This window comes from Mobula birostris, chromosome 7 (assembly GCF_030028105.1).
Source record: "Mobula birostris isolate sMobBir1 chromosome 7, sMobBir1.hap1, whole genome shotgun sequence".
In the NCBI taxonomy this organism is placed as follows: domain Eukaryota; kingdom Metazoa; phylum Chordata; class Chondrichthyes; order Myliobatiformes; family Myliobatidae; genus Mobula; species Mobula birostris.
Genome location: NC_092376.1, coordinates 43,914,904 through 43,935,738, shown reverse-complemented (window position 1 = coordinate 43,935,738; position 20,835 = coordinate 43,914,904). Strand labels below are relative to the sequence as shown.

At 40.0% G+C, this 20,835-nt stretch overlaps 1 protein-coding gene across 8 annotated transcripts in view; it reads right to left on the bottom strand.

The window, feature by feature from the left end:
- Positions 1 to 2,522: 2,522 nt before the first annotated feature.
- LOC140200153 (spermatogenesis-associated protein 13-like) overlaps positions 2,523 to 20,835 on the bottom strand; it is a 256,449-nt gene continuing 238,136 nt past the window's right edge. For all 8 annotated transcript variants that reach the window (XM_072263027.1, XM_072263028.1, XM_072263025.1 and 5 more), the window contains 4 exons: positions 18,502 to 18,631; positions 14,439 to 14,811; positions 10,404 to 10,478; positions 2,523 to 4,061 (listed from right to left, as the gene is read on the bottom strand). In XM_072263027.1, coding sequence (XP_072119128.1) covers positions 3,883 to 4,061; positions 10,404 to 10,478; positions 14,439 to 14,811; positions 18,502 to 18,631 — 757 coding nt within the window. In that variant the 3' untranslated portion in view covers positions 2,523 to 3,882. The remainder of the gene's footprint in view (positions 4,062 to 10,403; positions 10,479 to 14,438; positions 14,812 to 18,501; positions 18,632 to 20,835) is intronic.

The following is a 20,835-nucleotide window of genomic DNA, read 5'->3' as shown; positions in this document are numbered from 1 at the left end:
AATTATTGAAGTGTCTATATAAAATACAAATAAGGCATAAATAAATAATAAAAATAGTGATAAAGATGCTATTTTCCATATGATTTTCAACTCGGTTCAAACAAAGTCACCACTGATCATTCTTGGAGTAAACCCAAGGGCCAGGAATGCATCTGGATGCTCTTCTTAAGGAAGCATTGCTTTACAACTAGACTTAGTTCAGTAACTAAGCAAACAGTCAGATAACATCTGCCCTTCAGGATTTAGTCGAGTTAAGTGTTTGGATAGTTGCAAAAGTCTAAGACTTGAGTTGTTAACATTAGGAACTTGATGAGATTTGGTATGGCACTGAAGACTCTAGCAAACGTTACTGATGTACAGTGGAGGGCTTCTAATCGGATGCATTACTGCCTGGTACAGAGACTCCAAAGCATAGACCAAAAGAGGCTGCAGGAAGCTGCAGATCAGCCAGCTCCATCATGGCCACAAAGACTCTCCACCATGGAGGCCATCTGCAAAAGGTGATGCTTCAAGGAGGACTCTCACCATCCAGGAGATCTCCCTTTTCTCATTACTACCATCAGGGAGAAGCTACAGGAGCCTAAAGATCCACACTCAATGGTTTACAAACAGCTTCTTCCCCTCTGCCATCAGATTTCTGAACAGTCCACAAACACTACTTCTCTATTCCTCCTCCACACTATGCATTTCTTTATAACATAGTTTTTTACATCTCTCACTGTACTGCTGCCACAAGACAACATATTCCACCACATACTGTGCTGTGCAAGAGTCTTAGGCGCCTTAGATTTTTGATTTAAAAATTGCTTTAGATGTTTGTTTTTGACTTTTGCATGACTATGTTAGCAGAAAAGAGCAAATTTTAGATTTTCTAACATTCATTTTCCAAAAAATTAAATGTTTGTATTTTGTTAAAGAAAGTAACATGAAGTAACAGACCACTTTTCAAATAAAAACTTGATTACTTTGTAGGTATGTAGCCCAGCACATGATTAAACAAGATAACAAACAGATGCTAAATGATTAATGACATAATAACAGAATAGCTGAAACAGAAACGGGCGTAGAAAGAATCAAACTGGGTGAAGGACAACCAAACTAAAGGTAAGGTGACAGTTTAACCTTCAGATCATCAATTTGTACACCATCCCAAGAGTGAGCATAACACCAAGACACAAGGTGGTCATCCTGCATCAGCAAGGTCTCTCCCAAGCTGACATTTTGCAGCAGACAGGAGTTTCAAGATGTGCTGTCAAAGCTCTTCTGAAATACAAAAAAAACAGGTAAGGCTGAAGACCTGCAGGTTTATGGCTGCATTTCTGTAAGTAGAGTTGGTGGTCTGCACGGCACTCATGGAGACTGATGACCATGAGATCATAAGACATAGGAGCAGAATTAGGCCATTTGGCCCATCGAGTCTGCTCTACCATTCAATCATGGCTGATCCTTTTTTTTGAGAAATACATCAAACTGATGTCCCTTCTAGCTCAGAAGTCGTCCAGCATTGCTATCAGTTCTGAACTCACAGAAACCTCCTGAACCCAAGTACCTCCCTCCACAGTCCTGAAAAGTCTTGTCAGAAGTGATCCTCATAGAAGGGTTGCTGTCAATAAGCTATTCCTTCAAAGTGGAAACAAAGCCAAGAAATCACCCATGGACACAAACACAAGAACTGAGGGTGCTGAACAATAGCAGCAAGTGCTCCGGACTGTCGAGTAAAACTTTGACATTTTTGGCTCAAACAGGAGGCAGTTTGTCCATAGCTGGAGAGTGCTACATGTATGAGTGTTTGCAGCCAATAATGAAGCACAGTGGAGGTTCCCTGCAGGTTTATGGCTGCATTTCTGTAAATAGAGTTGGTGATCTGGTCAGAATTAATGGAATCCTTAATGCTGAGAAGTACAAGCAGATTCTCATCCATTATGGAATACCATCAAGGAGGCATCTGATCAGTCCCAATTTCATTCTGCAGCAGGACCCCAAATACATGGCCAAGGTCACAATGAACTATCTTCAGTGAAAAGAAAAACAGGTTCTGGAACAGATGGTATGACCTCCACAGAGACCTGATTGAGGCGGTCTGGGATTACCTGGAGAGACAGAAGTAAGCAAGACAACCAAAGTCTGCAGAAGATGCTTGGAACAGCCTACCAGCCAATTTTCTTTTAAAACTGCATGGTGGTGTACTGAAGAGAATTGATGCAGTTTTAAAGTCAAATTAATTTGAGTTAATTTTTTTTACTGTTTATTGCTCTTGACAGTAAGGTTTTTGATATTTAGAAACTTTCCATTTCATTACTTTTGAAAGCATTTTTACAGAATTTACTTCACAGAATTTTTTTTTACATGTGCCTAAAACTCTTGCACAGTGCTGTATGTCAGAGATAATTAAGCTGATTCTGATAGCCAGTGGTTCAGTTGGCTGTTGGACAGCATGAGCAAAACCAGATTCCTGATTTATCACAAGTAGCAAAGATAATCAAAGCACTGATTGAAATGAGAGAATCATATTTATTTCACCAAAATAAACAAATTTAGCAATTGTTTTTATTACATTAACTGCAGATAAATTACTGCATCAATAAAAAAACAAACTAGCTTAAAAATAGTTACATCAGTTATGTACATTTATGCTTTATGTTCCAATATTGTACAACTGGCAAATGGGTTTATCCGGTCATAGACAAAAAGTAACAATGCATTCAAGGCATTACTATTACATGAAGTTAAATGTCACAAGAGCAAAAGTAGTTTCAGCAAAAGATCAAATACATAAACTCTCAGTATGTACAGAACAATTTTAATAATGCAAATCATTTGACTGGACACCTGAAAAATAGAGTTTTTTTCCAGCTTTTTTAGCAGTTATTGTGGCTAATGTACTGTACTTCAGTGCATAAGACTTGCACTATAGTTTGATAGTAACATTTCCCTAAACAACAATTCCCTCTGTAACTTAAAAGACATGTTGCAAGATGCTTTTTTGTTATAAATACATTTCAATGCCATACAATCTTTAAGGCATCATTTACACAATAAATTAGTCAATAGTGAAAGAACAGTGCTATACTTTTTAAAGTAAGTTTTAAAGTCAAGACTTTGTAAAATACTTAAAATCACCATCTCTAGAAACATGCAGCAATTCCATAAATGCATTTACTGAGACACATTTTGGGTAGAATTGGTGATGCAAGGATTTGGTTTTTGTTCTCACAGTTCATGCCATAATTATAATGATCATTAAGATAAAATCAAAAGTAACGGTCCATGTGTGCTTGTTTTGGTATTCTTCATTTGGAATCAAGAGAATTAAATTGCCCCTCTACTGAGCCTGCTGACTTACATATGGCAAAAGGAAGAAAATTCTAATTGTGCTTTCAGTACAAGTAAACAATGAATTTTAAGGCCTTAATAAGTGAGGAAGAAACAATTTTATTTCCTTGCAATTCGTTGTTTCTATGAAGGAATTCATCTGCAAAAGTCTTCACTTAAAGCACATCTCAAATTTAGTAACCTATGTCTATGTACATTTTGGTAACATGTCACATTGCAATAATATAGTTCTTTGGGAAATCTCTGAAACAACATCGGGCCTGTGGATTTATCTCAGTTGGGAATATTGCAAATTTCATTTCCATGAAATAAAGAAAAATAATGTAGATTTTTTTGTGATGGCCTCGTTCTTCATTTTCTGGCTAATTAGTTATTTGAAAGGCATCAACTGAGAAATGTGGAAAGCAGAAGCACAATTCTTAAATTCATACATGATGGCTCTTTATTGTTCCGACTATTCTCAGAATTACTTTCCACAACTTTCAAAAAGTTGAAACTCCACAGTGATTGGTTTAGTTATTTTCATCCTTATAGGAACCAAATACCTTTTCATTTCTTAAAGGGGGTCAACTTGCTAAAGCTGTGCCAAAATGGAGATGGTTTACGTTTGGGCTCAGCCAGTGCAAAAACTTGTTGTTGAGGAATACTGGTAGGTACTGTGATGTGACGTTGGTGGAGTGGATGAAGGGGCTGATGTAGAGGAACAGAAAATCCACTGTAATTCATTCCTAGAAAAGTGAAAGGAGAAGATAACATTGCACCATTAACATTTTTTACAGTCCAACTCAGATTAGTAAGAGGAATAATAATTAGTTACTATAATTTCACTCACATACACTTACACCCTCCCTTTTAAATACCAATGTGCCAATACCCTTTTTGCCACCTTACTTCTGCATCAAGGGCATTTGTTTCAACAAGTAAACCATTGCCTATCTACTATGAGGCTGAGGGATTGATAGACAGGAGCTGCTGGGATAACTCAGTTGCAGAAGGCAAATGTCTGGGTGACTATGAAAGTTCAAAGTACATTTATTATTAAAGTTCATAGATGTCACCATATACTACCCTGAAATGCATTTTTGTATAAAGAAGACAAATCATGCAAATAATATATTTTTAAAGTACATGAATAATACTAAGAGCATGAGTTGCACAGTTCTTGAAATTGAGTCCATAAGTTGTTGCGTAATAATTGTTCCTGAACCTGGTAGCGTTGGACCTAAGGCTCCCGTCTCCCCTGTCCAACGGCAGTAGTGAGAAGGGAGCATGCCTGGATGACGGAGCTCCTTGATGAAAGGAAAAAGGCAGAGAATGCAGAATACCCCTTTCACTGTTGCCCCCAATAACAAATATACCACCTTGGATACTGTTGGGGGAATGACCAACCAGCGGAAGCTGCAGCCATCAAGTCACTGGCATTGAGTCTGGCTCTGTGGCTCAGAAGGGAAGGGAGGAGAGTAGTAATGATACATGATTCAGTAGTTAGAGGAACAGACAGGAAATTTTGTGAACATGATAAGAGACTCCTGGATGGTATGTTGCCTCGCAGGTGACAGGATCAGGAACGCATCTGATCAGGTCCACGGTATTCTTAAGGAGGAGGGTGAGCATATAGAAGATGTGGTAGATATTGGCACCAATGACAGACAGTTGCAAGAAAAGGGTTGTGAACCTTTTGCAATTACCTGGCTTTCTGCATTAACTACTCGTGTTCTGATTTCATCTAAATCATAATAATAGGCAAAACAATCTACTTAAAATAACAACACATACAAAACGCTGAAGGAACTCAGCAGGCCAGGCAGCATCTAAGAAAAGAGTACAGTCGACATTTCAGGCCGAAACCCTTAGGCAGGACCCTTCTCTTCTTTGTCTTGATTCTCGTCTCTTGCCTGAACTAATAACACACAAACATTTGTACTTTTCATGTCTTTATTGAACACATTGTTTAATCATTCACGGCCCAGACAGGAAAATGTATATTTATCCTTGTATGTAATAACTGGTAGAACTTCCTTTAGCAAGGATGAATTTTAGACCATTCCTCCATACAAAACTGTTTCAGTTCATCAGTATTTCTGGGATACCTTGCATGAACAGCCCTCTTCAGGTCATGCCATAACATCTCATGTTTTGGAATGGAGTAAAAGGTCTGGACTCTGGCTTGGCCAATCCAAAACACGAATTTTCTTCTTTTTAAACCATTCTACTGCTGATTTACTCTTGCGTTTCGGATCATTGTCTTGTTGCATCATTCAACTTCTATTAAGCTTCAGGTAATGGACCGCTACCCTGACACTCTCATGAAAAATATCTTGATACAATTTTAAATTCATTGTTTCTTCAACGTTTACAAGCTGTCCAGGCCCTGAGGCAGCAAAACAGCCCAAACCACGATGCTCATTCTGCCATGCTTCACAGTTGGGATGAGGTTTGGGTGTTATTGTGCGGTGTTCTTGTTCCTCCAAACATAGCAGTGTGCATTTCGGCCATGAAATTCAACTTTTGTCTCAACTGTCCACAGAATATTGTTCCAGAAGCATTGTGAAACATCCAGGTGGTCTTTTGCAAACTTGAGATGTGCAGTAATGTTCTTTCTTTGGAGTGGATTCATTCTCCCATGATGTCCTTCCATGAACACCATCCTTATTCAGTGTTTTTCTTATAGTGGACGCATGAACAGAGGCATTAGCAAGTTTAGAGATTTCAGCAGGTCTTTTGCTGTTACCTTTGGGTTCTTTTTCACCTTCTTCAGCATTGCACATTGTGCTCTTGCTGTGATCTTTGCAGCATGCCTCTCCTAGGGAGAGTAGTAACAGTACTGAGTTTCCTCCGTTTATAGACAATGTCTTACTGTGGACTGATGAACACTCAGGTATCTAGAAATGCTTTTGTAGCCTTTTCCAGCTTCATGCATCTGTACAATTCTTCTTCTAAGGTCCTCTGAAAGAAGAGCAGGCTCTTCTCAAAAAATTCCTAGAGTGCCTACAAGATGTCTTTTTAGAGCAGTTCATCGTTGAGCCCACTAGAGGTTCAGTTATTCTAGACTGGATGTTATGCAATGAACTAGAATTGATTAGAGACCTTAAGGTAAATGGACCCTTAGGGGTAAGTTATCATAATATGACAAAATTCACCCTGAAATTTGAGAAGGAGAAGCTGAAGTTAGATGTATCAGTATTACAGTGGAGTAAGGGGAATTAGATAGGTAGGAGAGTAGTTGGCCAGAATTGAATGAAAAAGAACACTGGCAGGGATGATGGCAGAGCAGCAATGGCTGGAATTTCTGGAAGAAATTTGGAAGGCACATACCAAAGAAGTAGTAGTATTCTAAAAGAAAGATGACAAAACTGTGGCTAACAAGAGAAGTCAAGGCCAACGTAAAAGCCAAAGAGAGGGCATTTAACAGAGCAAAGATTAGTGTGAAGTTAGAGGATTGGGAACCTTTTAAAAACTAACAGAAGGCAACTAAAAACATCATTAAGGTAAAGATGGAATACAATAGTAAGGTAGCCAATAATATTAAAGAGGATAGTAAAAGTTTCTTCAGTTACATAAAGTGTAAAAGAGAAGTGAGAGTGGATATCGAACTGCTGGAAAACGATGCTGGAGAGGCAGTAATGGGGGACGATAAAATAGCGGACAAACTGAATAAATATTTTGCACCAGTCTTTACTGCGGAAGACACTAGCAGTATGCTGTAAGTTCCAGGTGTCAGGGGGCATAAAATGTGTGAAGATAGATAAATCACCTGGACCAGATGGTGTACACCCAGGGTTGTGAATGAGGTGTTTGAAGAGATTGTGGAGGTATTAGTAATAATCTTTCAAGAACCACTAGATTCTGGGATAGTTCTGGAAGACTGAAAAATTGCAAATGTCACTCCACTCTTCAACAAAGGAAAGAAGCAGAAGAAAAGATACTATAAGCCAGTTAGTCTGACCTCAGTGGCTGGGAAGATGTTGGAGTTGAGGATGAGGTCTCAGGGTACTTGGAGGCACCTGATAAGATAGGCCATAGTCAGTATGGTTTCCTCAAGGGAAAATCTTGCCTGACAAATCTGTTGGAATTCTTTGAAGAAGAAACAATTAGACAAAGAAGAACTGGTTGATGTTGTGTACTTGGATTTTCAAAAGGCCTTTCACAAGGTGCCACACCTGAGTTTGCTTAACATGTAACGAGCCTGTGATATTACAGGAAAGATTCTAGCATGGATAAAGCAGTGGCTGATTGGCAGGAGGCAAAGAGTGGGAATAAAGTAAGCCTTTTCTGACAGGCTGCTGGTGACTAGTGGTGTTCCACAGAGGTCTGTGTTGGGACCGATTCTTTTTACATTATATGTCAATGATATGGATGATGGATGGTGGCTTTATCACAAAGTTTGCAGACAATATGAAGATAGGTGGAGGGGCATGTAGTTTTGAAGATGTGACTAAACACATTGATGAATGAAGAGCAGTAGATGTAGTGTATATAGATTTCAGCAAGGTATTTGATAAGGTACCCCATGCAAGGCTTATTGACAAAGTAAGGAGGCATGGGATCCAAGGGGACACTGCTTTGTGGATCCAGAACTGGCTTGCCCACAGAAGGCAAAGAGTGGTTGTAGACGGGTCATTTTCTGCATGTAGGTCGGTGACCAGTGGTGTGCCTCAGGGATCAGTTCTGGGACCCTTACTCTTCATGATTTTTATAAATGACCTAGATGAGGAAATGGAGGGATGGGTTAGTAAGTTTGCTGATGACACAAAGGTTGGGGGTGTTGTGGATAGTGTGGACGGCTGTCAGAGCTTACAGCGGGATATTGATAGGATGCAAAACTGGGCTGAGAAGTGGCAGATGGAGTTCAACCCAGATAAGTGTGAAGTGGTTCATTTTGGTAGGTCAAATACGATGGCAGAATATAGTATTAATGGTAAGACTATTGGCAGTGTGGAGGATCAGAGGGATCTTGGGGTCCGAGTCCATAGGACGCTCAAAGCAGCTGCGCAGGTTGACTCTGTGATTAAGAAGGCATACGGTGTATTGGCCTTCATCAATCGTGGAATTGAATTTAGGAGCCGAGAGGTAATGTTGCAGCTATGTAGGACTCTGGTCAGTCCCCACTTGGAGTACTGCTCTCAGTTCTGGTCGCCTCACTACAGGAAGGATATGGAAGCCATAGAATGGGTGCAGAGGAGATTTACAAGGATGTTGCCTGGATTGGGGAGCATGCCTTATGAAAACAGGTTGAGTGAACACGGCCTTTTCTCCTTGGAGCGATGGAGGATGAGAGGTGACCTGATAAGAGGTGTATAAGATGGTGAGAGGTATTGATCGTGTGGATAGTCAGAGGCTTTTTCCCAAGGCTGAAATGGCTGTCACAAGAGGACACAGGTTTAAGGTGCTGGGGAGTAGGCACAGAGGAGATGTCAGGGGTAAGTTTTTTTTTTACGCAGAGTGGTGAGTGCGTGGAATGGGCTGCTGGCATTGATGGTGGAGGTGGATGTGAAAGGTTCTTTTAAGAGACTTTTGGATGCTTTTTGGATTCTAAGCATGGAGCTTAGAAAAATAGAGGGCTATGGGTAAGCCTAGTAATTTATAAGGTAGGGACATGCTCCACACAACTTTGTGGGCCGAAGGGCCTGTATTGTGTTGTAGGTTTTCTATGTTTCTAAGGAGAGAAGCTACAGTAGGACTTTGACAGATTAGGAGAATGGGCAAAGAAGTGGCAAATATAATAGTTTTGGGAAGTGCGTGATCACGAACTTTCGTATAAGAAATGAAAGGGTGGACTATTTTCTAAATGGAACAAAAATGCAAAAAACTGAGGTGCAGTCACTTGTGAACCCTTGTGCAGGCTTCCCTAAAGGTTAATTTGCAGGTTGAGTCTATGGTGAGGTAAATACAATGTTAGCATTCATTTCAAGAGGCCTAGAATATAAGAGCAAGGATGTAATGTTGATGATTTATAAAGCACTGGCGAGGCCTCGTTTGATGTATTGTGAGCAGTTTTGGGCCGCTTATCTCAGAAAGGATTTGTTGAAACTGGAGAGGGTTCAAAGGAGAGTCACAAAAATGATTCCAGGATTGAATGCAACGCACATCAAAGTTGCTGGTGAACGCAGCAGGCCAGGCAGCATCTCTAGGAAGAGGGACTGTACCTCTTCCTAGAGATGCTGCCTGGCCTGCTGTGTTCACCAGCAACTTTGATGTGTGTTCCAGGATTAAATGGCTTGTCTTATGAAGAGTGTTTGATGACTCTGGGACTGTATTCACCAGAACTCAGAAGAATGAGGGGTGACCTCATCGAAACCTATCGAATGGTGAAAGACCTTGATAGAGTGGATTTGGATAGGGTGTTTCCTTTGGGAGAGTCTCAGAGCAGAGGACACGGCTCAAAATAGAAGAGCATCCTTTTGGAACAAAGATGAGGAAAAATTTCTTTAGCCAGAGAGTGGTGAATCTATGGAATTCTTAGCCACAGGCAGCTGTGGATGCCAAATCTTTATGCATATTTAAGGCAGAGGTTGATGGACCCTTGATTGGTCAGGGCATGAAGGGATACCGGAAAGAAGGACATGATGAAATGACAGAGCAGACTCGATGGGCCAAATGACCACCCTCTTCAGGACTGGAAAAAAAAGATGAAGACCGTGATGCTGCTTGCTACAAAGAGATATTGGTGCAGTGGGGAGATATGCAGTTTTCCATCAGATTCCCCCTTCTCTAGCCCTGTATCTCTTTCACCAATCAACTTCCCAGCACTTTATCTCACCCCCCCTTCTAGTTTCACCTATCACCTTGAGGTTCCTCCTCCCCTCCCCCCACTTTCTTACTCTGACTCATCTTTTTTTCCAGTCTCGGCCTGTAATATTGACTGTACCCTTTTCCATAGATGCTGCCTGGCCTGCTGAGTTCCTCCAGCATTTTGTGTCTGTTGTCTAAATATTTAACATTATTTTATTATTGCTATAAGTTTTTCTTCTGCTCAAGTCTGTGGGACTTTTTTAAAAAAAATATTACTAATTATATACCAATGCTATAATTTTGTGAGGTGTCAGAATTATCTTTATTTCTGAACTTACCCTTCATTTTCCCACGCCTGGATTTTTTGGCATTTAGCATAGCTTGTTTCTTCTGGCTCTCTGATATTTCAAATCCTGAAAAATCAATGCAAAAATAAAACTATATGTACTTCATAAACCACAATGAACCAGAACACAAAACATGTGTTGATATAGTAATGACAGGGAACAATGTAGAATAATTTCTAGATTCTGAAGCAATTTCTGTTTCTATGTATGTTTATTCCTGATCCTTTTCAGAATTTATTTTTCATTAAGGTAGCAAATTGCCAGTTTCAATCAGTGCACAGAAATGTCTCAGAAGTAATAATGACTGTTACTAAATTCTCCCAATTCCTCACATTAGGGAAGTCCTTCTCCTGCATTCATTTGTGTTTCATAACAAAATGGATATGGCAGGTACACATGGAAAAGAAACTTGAATGTATTATCCCACCATGGTACCACAACAAAACACAGCACCAAACAGTAATATAGTGAAAGTGCTGTAGGAACTCAGCAACGCAGGCAGCATCTATGTTGGGGAATAAACAGTTGATGTTTAAGGCCGAGACCCTTCATCAGGACTGGAAAGGAAGAGAGAAGAAGCCAGAATAAGGTGGTAGGGGAATAGCAACGAGTACAAGTTGGCAGGTGAAAAGTCAGATCAGTTGAGCGGGGAGATGGGTTGGTGGGGAAGAGGGAAATGGAGTAAGAAGCTGGGAGATGATTGGTGGAAAAGGTAAAGGGCTGAAGAAGAAGATACCTAATAGGATAGGACAGTGGACCATGGAAAAAAAGGAAGGAGGAGGGGCACCAGAGGGAGGAAATGGGCAGGTGTAAAGAGAAGGGATGGCAGGGGGAACTAGAATAGGGAATGGAAAAAAGAGAAAAGGGGAGAGGGGAGAATTTACCAGAAATCGATTTTCATGGCATCCTTCAACCTGAGTATGGCCTCATTATGGCAGTAGAGGAGGCCTCGGACAAACATGCCAGAATGGGAATGGGAAATTGGATTGAAATGGGTGGCCACCAGGAAATCCTGCCATTTGCACCAGATGGAGTGAAAGTGGTCAACAGAGGAGTCCCCCAATCTACATCAGATCTCATCAATGTAGAGGAGGCAACCTCACTTACTTCATTCCCCTCCCCTCCCCCATCTACCACCTCACCTGGTCTCTACCATCATCTGCCAGCTTGTATGCCTTCCCCACCATATCATTCTGGCTTCTGCCTCCTTCCTTTCTAGTCCTGAAGAAGTCTCGGCCTGATACATCGACAGTTTATTCCCCTCCATAGGTGCTGCTTAAGATTTCCAGTATCTGCAGAATCTCGTTTACACTGAACGGTAATCCCATGTAAGGTATTCCAACATGATACAACATTCCATATTTCTAATAACAATCAATGGATCAAATCCAGACTCTGCCGTGAAACCACATCTAGTAATGATTGAAAGTAGACAATCAAATAGCTAAAAGGAGACAATGTCATTTTCAGTGATGGCAGGGTCTAGCAGGCGAGTGGCAAAAACAAGGCGGAAGAACTTGGAACCACGTTCATCCAGAGGGCCCAGTCATTACGTGTTACTTTCCTCTTACCTTTGACCTCCCAAAGTGCAACACATCACACTTGTCCAGATTAAACTTCATCTGCTATTTCTCTGCCTACATTTCCTACTGGTGAATATTTTAACAACTCTCCTGACAATCCACAACTCTGCCAATTTATGTTGCACCTGCAAACGTCAATTGGTTTACCAACATTTTCCTCAATGTTTGTATATATCACAAACAACAGTGGTCCCAACGCTGATCCTTGCAGAATACCACGGGTCACAGAGCTCTAGTCAGAATAATTACCTTCTGTCTTCTACAGCTAAGCCAATTTTGAATCTAATCTACCAAGTCTCCATGTGCCTTATCCTTCTGGATCGGATGACCATGGCAGAACTTGGTAAAAGCATTATTGAAGTCCATAAACATCACATTCATTGCCCTGGCCTCATCAATCATCTTTGTCACCTCCTGAACAAATTCAGTCAAATTTGTCAAACCAGACTTCCCCTGCACAAAGCCATGATGAATGTCCAGAATAAGTTTACGCTCTTCCAGGTGAGTCAACCCTATCCCAAGCTCGAACACAGGCGTAAGGCTCACCAACCTCTAAGTTTCTGGTTTGTTTCTATTGCCCTCCTTAAATAGATGAACAATATTAGCTACTATCCAGTGCTGAGATCTGTATCAAGGCCTCAGCAACCTTCTCTCCTAATAACCTGGGTTAGATCTCATGTCCTGGGAAGTTGTCCATCTTAATGTTCTTCAGCATACCCTCCCTGATCTTGTCCTCTTGCTGAATACCAAGCTGAGGTACTCCTTTAGAACCTTGCCCATTTTCTCTGACTCCAGGTATGATTTCCCTCTTTTGCCTTCCAGTAGTCCTAAGCTCTCTTTTATAGACTCTCTTTAATCCTTCTCACAAAGTCCTCCTGATTCTCTGCTTTTGTTCTTTTGCATTCCTCAAAAGCCCTGACCAATTTCATCTTCCTATACCTTACACAAGGTTCCATTTTTTTTTGTAAAATTTGCACATCTCTCATCATCCAGGGTTGCCCAACTTTGTCAGCCTTGTCTTTATTCCTCATAGGAATATGTAGATCCTGAATTCTGTTCAGCTGGCATTTAAACTACCCCCCACACCAAATGTTAACCTTCCAATAAAGCCTGCTCCCCATTGTAATACTTAGTGCTCACTCCTTACCCACACCACTGCCTCCTCCCCAAGGTCTAGTCTGATTACTTATCTTGTCTATAATTATCTGTAAAGATAGAGTTATAGTTACCGTTCTTGAAATGCTTTCCACTGAAACTCATTTCCCAATGCAAGGTATAGTATGGTCCCTTCCCTGGTTGCACGATCCAGAAGCCCTCCTGGGTGCACCTAACAAATTCTACCCAATGTAAGTTTCTGGGAATGAGCCCCAGTCAACATTGGGGAAACAAAAATGACCCTGTTGCTTTTACACCTTTCCACAATATGCACACGGATCTGTTCCTCTGTCTCCCACTGGCCATCACAGCCCTATCATAGCTATTAAACATTTCTTGCACCTGAGCTCTACCCATCCCGACATCCTCTATAAGTGCAACTGTGACATTCTCCCTGATCAGTGGTACAATACCAGCAGCCCCACCCACTCCCTCAACTTCCTTTACATGCCTCTCTATCGTGTCTGAAACATCTGAATCCTGTAATACTGAGCTGCCAGCCCTGCCACTCCCTCAACCAAGTCTCCATAAACGGTACAGCATCATATTTCCACAGGCTAATCCAGATCCCTTACCCATAACACTCCTGGCATTGAAATAAATACACTTCAAATTTCAAAGAACATTTATTTTCAAAGTATGCATACTTTATACAACCTTGAGATTCGTCTCCTTACAAGCAGCCACGAAACAAAGGAACCTAATAGAATTCATTAAAAACTGAACAGTGCTGAGAACATTCACCACAATGTTCCTTGGGATGGGGCAGTTCAGTTATGAGAAGAGATTAGAGTAAGGAGATATGAGAGAGGACTGCAGGATAGCTTTCCCCCGCCATCAAAGGTAGATAAAACAAGAGGTAAAATACAGTTAGGATAGGGTCAGGGAAAAGAGATTTAGGGAGTATATGGGAAGTATCTTTGCCACCCAATGAACAGTAAGTTCATGGAATGCACCGCCTGAGGGTGGTTGAAGCTGGATTGCTGACAATATATACTTGCCAAACTGAGCACTACAACTGCCTAAGCACAGAAGAGTATGGAACAAGAGCTGGGACTAATATGGAAGGCTGCTCACAGTTGGGATGGGTGAGTTGGGCAGAGTGGCTTGTTTCCCTTCTGGATGGTTCTATGACCCAAAGCTAGTAGGGAATTTGATTGTCCTGAGTCAGCATGCACTCAATGGGCTCTAATGGTTTCCTATGTCATAAGGAAATAGGTATACATGGAAAGTGTATACATCAATTACCTTACCTTTTTGTCCTTAAACATTCAGAAACCAAACATACCCATTTCTTTGTCTTCTTGTACTCTTCTCCTTTCATCTATACATGCCTGCAGCCATCGTTGTTTGTCCTCTGGCTTTCTGGCACAGAATAGATGGACTTCCTCTGTTACTTTACTTATCAATTTAAAGGCATTTTTTATGTGAATGTTAAGATCTTTGTCTTTGCCATCCTCGACATTCACTGCTTTTATCTCATCCATGTCAATGTGGCCTTTATAATATAACAAATCTCGTCTCAGTCTATCTTTTTTACAGAAAAACAATTGATGGTCAAAAAGAAATAAAGTCCTCTGTTGGTTTTTTCCTTGGCTTGAGATTTTGGTCAACTCTCCAGAAAAGATTAGTTCAGAACTTCTAGTTAAAACATCTTGCCCCTGAAAAATATGAAGAAAAATGACTTGATATATTGGAGCAGAGGAACAGGTGTAGGCCACTTAATTCCTCAAAAAGGTTTATAGAATATGACATTGCACTATATATCTCAATACCTCAGAATCAAAATGTTATCAGTCTCAACTTTGAAAATAGCAAACAAGATGGAAGTAATTCCACAAGTGGAAAAAAATTCAACTAAAAGTAACACACACAAAATGCTGGAGGATCTCAGCAGGTCAGGAAGCATCTATGGAAATTAATAAACAGTTGACATTTCAGGTCAAGACCCTTCTTCATGACTGGAAAGGAAGGAGGAAGATGCCAGAATAAAAAGGTGGGGGGAAGGGAAGGAGGAGTGTTTTCTCACTTCACTTGTGAAAGATACAGTACAAGTATCCTTTTCCTACTGTATCCTTGTAGCTAGATATGTCAGGCAAAAGCATGTAATTTTCTCCCTCTGCCTTTACAGAATCCATTATCATGAATAACCTGAAAACTAACTAATCACCCCTTTCCCCTCTAAGTTTCAAATAAAATAAATCTAGGATGCATGTAATTTCTCTTTATAATTTAACCCAAGAGGATAACATATAGTCATAGTCATACTTTATTGATCCCGGGGGAAATTGGTTTTCGTTACAGTTTCTCCATAAATAATAAATAGTAATAGAACCATAAATAGTTAAATAGTAATATGTAAATTATGCCAGTAAATTATGAAATAAGTCCAGGACCAGCCTATTGGCTCAAGATGTCTGACCCTCCAAGGGAGGAGTTGTAAAGTTTGATGGCCACAGGCAGGAATGACTTCCTATGACACTCAGTGCTGCATCTCAGTGGAATGAGCCTCCGGCTGAATGTACTCCTATAAATCTGAATATAAATCTACTATTAAATATATATTATACTGCTTCTATAGATGACAAGTAATACTATCCAGAAATGTTCAGTTCGCCAAATGTGGTCTAACTATGGCTCTCGATACCTGTACAATGTGCACAGTATTTAACCCATTCAATATTAAATCTCCAGCAGAAGAAAATGGTGGTGTAATTTACAGGGAAGAAGTAATTTTTGGATGGAAAAAATAGCAAATGCAATTCAATCCAGAGAAAGTCAAGATAATTAGCTAAATAAGGGAGAGAGAATTGGGTACAGCCCTGCACATTAAATTGCATGAAGACTGTAATATTTATTTATTTAGAGCTACAGCCCAATGATCTGCACTGCAATAGTGTTGTGTTAACTGCTAAGCTACTGTGGCACCCATGTACTACAGAGGCTGCAAGAGGGGGCTTACAAAGATGTTGCCAGGCTGGGAGAATGCTGTACAGGTGTCCCCCGCTTTTTGAACGTTCGCTTTATGAAACCTTGCTGTTATGAAAGACCTACATTAGTCACCTGTTTTCGCTAACAGAAGGTGTTTTCACTGTTACGAAAAAAGGCAGCGCGCGCCCCAAGCAGCCAAGCTCCTCCCCCGGAACTGCATTCTAGCTGGCATTGCTTAAACACGTGCCTGTGAGCAGCTGTTAGCAAGATGAGTTCTACGGTATTGGAAAAGCCTAAGAGAGCTCGTAAGGGTGTTACACTTAGTGTAAAACTAGATATAATTAAACGTTTCGATCGTGGTGAATGAAGTAAGGACAAAGTGAGTTTGGCTTGTGGAAGTTGACGAAGATGATGTTGAAGAGGTTTGGCATCCCATGACCAAGAACTGATAGATAAAAAGCTGATGCAATTGGAAGAGGAAAGGATAACAATCGAAACCGAATGCAGTAGCGAACGGACCGAAAGTGAAGTCGTCCAGGAACCGAATGTGAAGCAACTGCATGAGATGATAGAAAAATGCGTAAGGCTGAGCAGTCAAGCATACTGTCATTTTTCAAGCCTTCCACATCAGCCACAGCAGACGACAAACCTCGACCTTCGATATCAAGGCAGGCAGACATAAAAGAGGATGACCTGCCTGCCCTAATGGAAACAGACGACGATAAGATGACACCCCAGTGTCCCAGCACCCCAACCCCCGGGCCGCGGACCAATACATTGCCGCGGAGAATGCAGTGGTAGCCGGGACGCACCCAGCACATCTTTAAGAAAAAAGCCGAAATAAACAAGCTAATTACTGTAATTAGGTGCCACCCAGCACGTGTCGGCCCAGATCAGAGGTGATTGCGTCGCCTCTGATCTGGGCTGACATTTACATGCCAGGCGGCACCTAATTAATTAGCTTGTTTACTTCGGCTTTTTCCTTAAAGATGTGCTATGTGCGTCCCGGCTACCGCTGTACCCCTGCATGCTTCACACTGTACATACGTTATTTCTACTTTATATGGGCTGCGTATTTTTATGTGTTATTTGGTATGATTTGGCAGCTTCATAGTTTAAAGGCTACAGGAGAGAGTGTCTTCGCCGAGAGTGCTTGCGCCGTGTTTCTGCCGAGAGCGCTTGCGTGAGATTTTCGCTACGGAGAACAGTGCAGGCATTGATTGTAGAGAAGTATTTCTACTTTATATAGGCTGTGTACTTATATCATTCCTGCTTTTACTATATCTTACTGTTATTTTAGGTTTTATGTGTTATTTGGCATGATTTGGTAGGTTATTTTTTGGGTCTGTGAATGCTCACAAATTTTTCCCATATAAGTAAATGGTAATTGCTTCTTCGCTTTACGACATTCCGGCTTACGAACCGTTTCATAGGAACGCTCTACCTTCGGATGGCGGGGGAAACCTGTAACAAATGACTGCTTAGTTGCCCATTGTTTTCTTTAGAATAAAGAATACTGACAGAAAATTTAAAAGGGATGTGTAAAATTAAGGAAGTCCCACCTAAGGCAAAAACTTGGAGCTTAATTTTAAGGTAGAATTAGAAGGGGTGTTGTGGAAAGATTTCTTAACTCGTGGGTTGGGTGCCTGGGACTTGAAGCTGGGAAAATCGATAATTAAAATATGAGAGCAGTTTTAAAATTAGCTCTGATGTATCTGGCATTGTTACACGCTTCTGGATGGAAAGGGCCATTTTGTCTAGGTGGTAGGCACTGCAGATTGAACATAGGTAGCAGCTGTGACCTGGTGAATAGGAATCAGGCACCGGACATTTGCCATTGTTATTACAGGACAAAAATTCATTGCTAATATTGAGGTATTATTTGACAATGGAGCCACTGGTTCTGTGATTCAACAAAATCAAAGAAACTAGGGGAATATTTATAAAGCATATCTATGTCAATCAGATTTTAAAAAAGGATATTATCTCCATCATAATTTCTGGAGCAATACATATGATGTAATATTAACTCTAACAATTACTGTTTGAGTGAACCCGCTTGACCATTAAACTGGTTTACATTCTGGAATCCCTCTCTGACTCCATCTTAATAAATTGTTTTCTGCTCCCAACCTTCTTGCCTGCTAAATGCTATTTTCACAAATAGTTACTGATTTACATATGCATAAAGTAACCTAACTGATAACTGATAAACTTGGAGAACGAAAAATAGATTTGCTATTAAAAGTAATGAGAAATGAATAGCAATTTCCAGGAACTGTATATACCAAGTTAATGTGAAAATATAATAAATCTAAGTAAATCATCCCTAGACAAACAAACTTTCATGTAGAAACGTTAGAAATATTCAGATGAACTAAAGCAAGTCAAAATACAACTGTTAACTATGTAGCACCCACCTCCCAGTTTACAATGGACACTTGCCACTGAGCAATCTTGTCTACACTTTCTAGTCGCCTTTTGCGTTCATTAATCAGATGTGCTACATTCTTCATGGCCTCATAAGCAGCATTGATGCTTTGGTAATCACTGTGGAATAGAAGAAGATCATGTTAATATTTGCTACAAGTAAAATAAAATGAGTAATAATAAAAAAACAGAGAATAGTGGAAATACTCAGCCAGTCACGCAGCAACTGTAGAGACAGAAGCAGAGTAAACATTTCAGGTTGATATTTTTCATCAAGCAATAAAGCTCGGTGGAAAATTACACGTTCTAAGATAGTTACAGTGATTTCTGGTTAATTGGTCATATCGGTTAACTGAGGCAGCAGGTATTTAGCACAACTCTTAAAGAGCAAAAACTAATTGAGAAAATAGCCAGGATTCCCTTCATTTACTTGGGACAATATCCCACTTAATTTGGGCAGGCGACTGTTGACTAATGGTTTCTAATTAGTGTCAGATGTGTGCACTTGTGCCGTGCTTAGGGTGAACAGTTTTTAAATAGCATGTTTTTAAAGTATAAATAACAGTTTTAAAGTAAACAGTTTTTAAGTTGCATGTGTTTGTGTTCAAAAGGCAGTAATTTTGTCACCGAGTTGGCGAGAAATAAGCAGCAAGACAATTCAGAACCGTTTCGTTCACCATGGTTTCAAGCATTCAGGCTAGGAGATGCCAGAAACGGCCAGGAGTGAAAATGAAATGCTTTTACTACTTCAACAAGTTAGGAACTATGAAGAAGTTGAAAGTATCAGCAATCATCCTGATGCTACAATGAAAGTGAAGATTTGGAGAATGTGATTGTCAATAGTATTGTATAAAGGTTATTCATTATATACACTAGGTATCTGCACTAATTTTGTTCATTTACGGTCAACAAAAGAACGTGGCAGAGTACCGGTGTACTGATAAACTCCTCCAGCAATAACAATTAGGAACTAATACAGTTTTATAGTACTGAGATGGTATTGATATGTTCAAATTTTGTTCTGTATTTCATTTAAATACATACTTTGTTAATCAGTTTGTCTTTTTTTAATATCTTTTTTATCTATTTCCATGAAACCTCAGCTAATTGAGACAAAATGCTTAATTGAGCCTAAATGTACTGGTCCTGATGTGTCCTAATTAACCAAAATCCACTGTAATTTCAAAAGTCTGATGGCAGATACAGCCCTGAAATACATTCAGTGGCCACTTTGTTACTCACTAACAAATTGCAAATGATTACAAATATCTAAACAGCCAATCAAGTGGCAGCAAAAATGCATAAAAGCAGGCAGATATGGTCAAGAGGTTCAGTTGTTGTTCAGACCATACATCAGAATGGAAAAAAAAATGTGATCTAAGTGACTTTGACTGTGGAATGAGTGTTGGTGTCAGACAGAGTGGTTTTACTATCTCAGAAACTGTTGATCTCCTGGGGTTTTCACACACAACTGCCTGTAGAATTTACAGAGAATGATGTTAAAAACAAAAAGAAAATCTATTGAATGGCAGTTCTGTGGGTGAAAACACCTTGTTAATGAAAGAGCTCAGAGGAGAATGGCCAGACTGGCTCATGCTGAGGAGGAAGGCGACAGTAACTCAAATAACAATGAATTAAAACAGCAGTGTGCTGAAGAGCATCTCTGAATGCACAAAACATCGAACCTTGAAGTAGATAGGTTACAGTGGCAGCAGAACACAAATATCCACTCAGTGGTCAGTTAATGAGATACATAACAATGTAAGCACTGAGCATATATAGTAGTAAAACATGTCAATGATATCCTGACTTTGAAGTAAAAAAAATCCAGCTGTACGCCATCTGTGCTACATTTGCTTAGATAGGTTCCGTCAGTTAAAACTGTATGTAAAACTCTTCTCCTATCCAAAACAATGAAGAAATTATTTTAAAGTTCTCAAATGGTTAGAACAAAATGGGTGGAAACAAATATATTGAAATCTTCCTGTTTCCATTCCTTTACTTTTCTAACTGATTTCAGTGCTAGTAAGGAGACAAAATTATCCTCTGGTCATCAAGGTGGAATAATGGATAATTAAGAATGATTTCCTCTCCTCATCCTAATCTTTCATCTCCCCTGAATTTGTGGATTTTAAGTAAGCATACAAAGTGATGCTGGTTTGAAGCCAACATGATTAAATACCAGCATTCTCCATGGATATTCACAGTATTTCCAATTATTTTAGTACTGAAATATATTCATCAACTCTTGTACCCTGGCCAATACTCACAAGCGGAGGAGGAGGAAATAAAGCTATCAAAGGGATGCAAAATTTATAAAATAA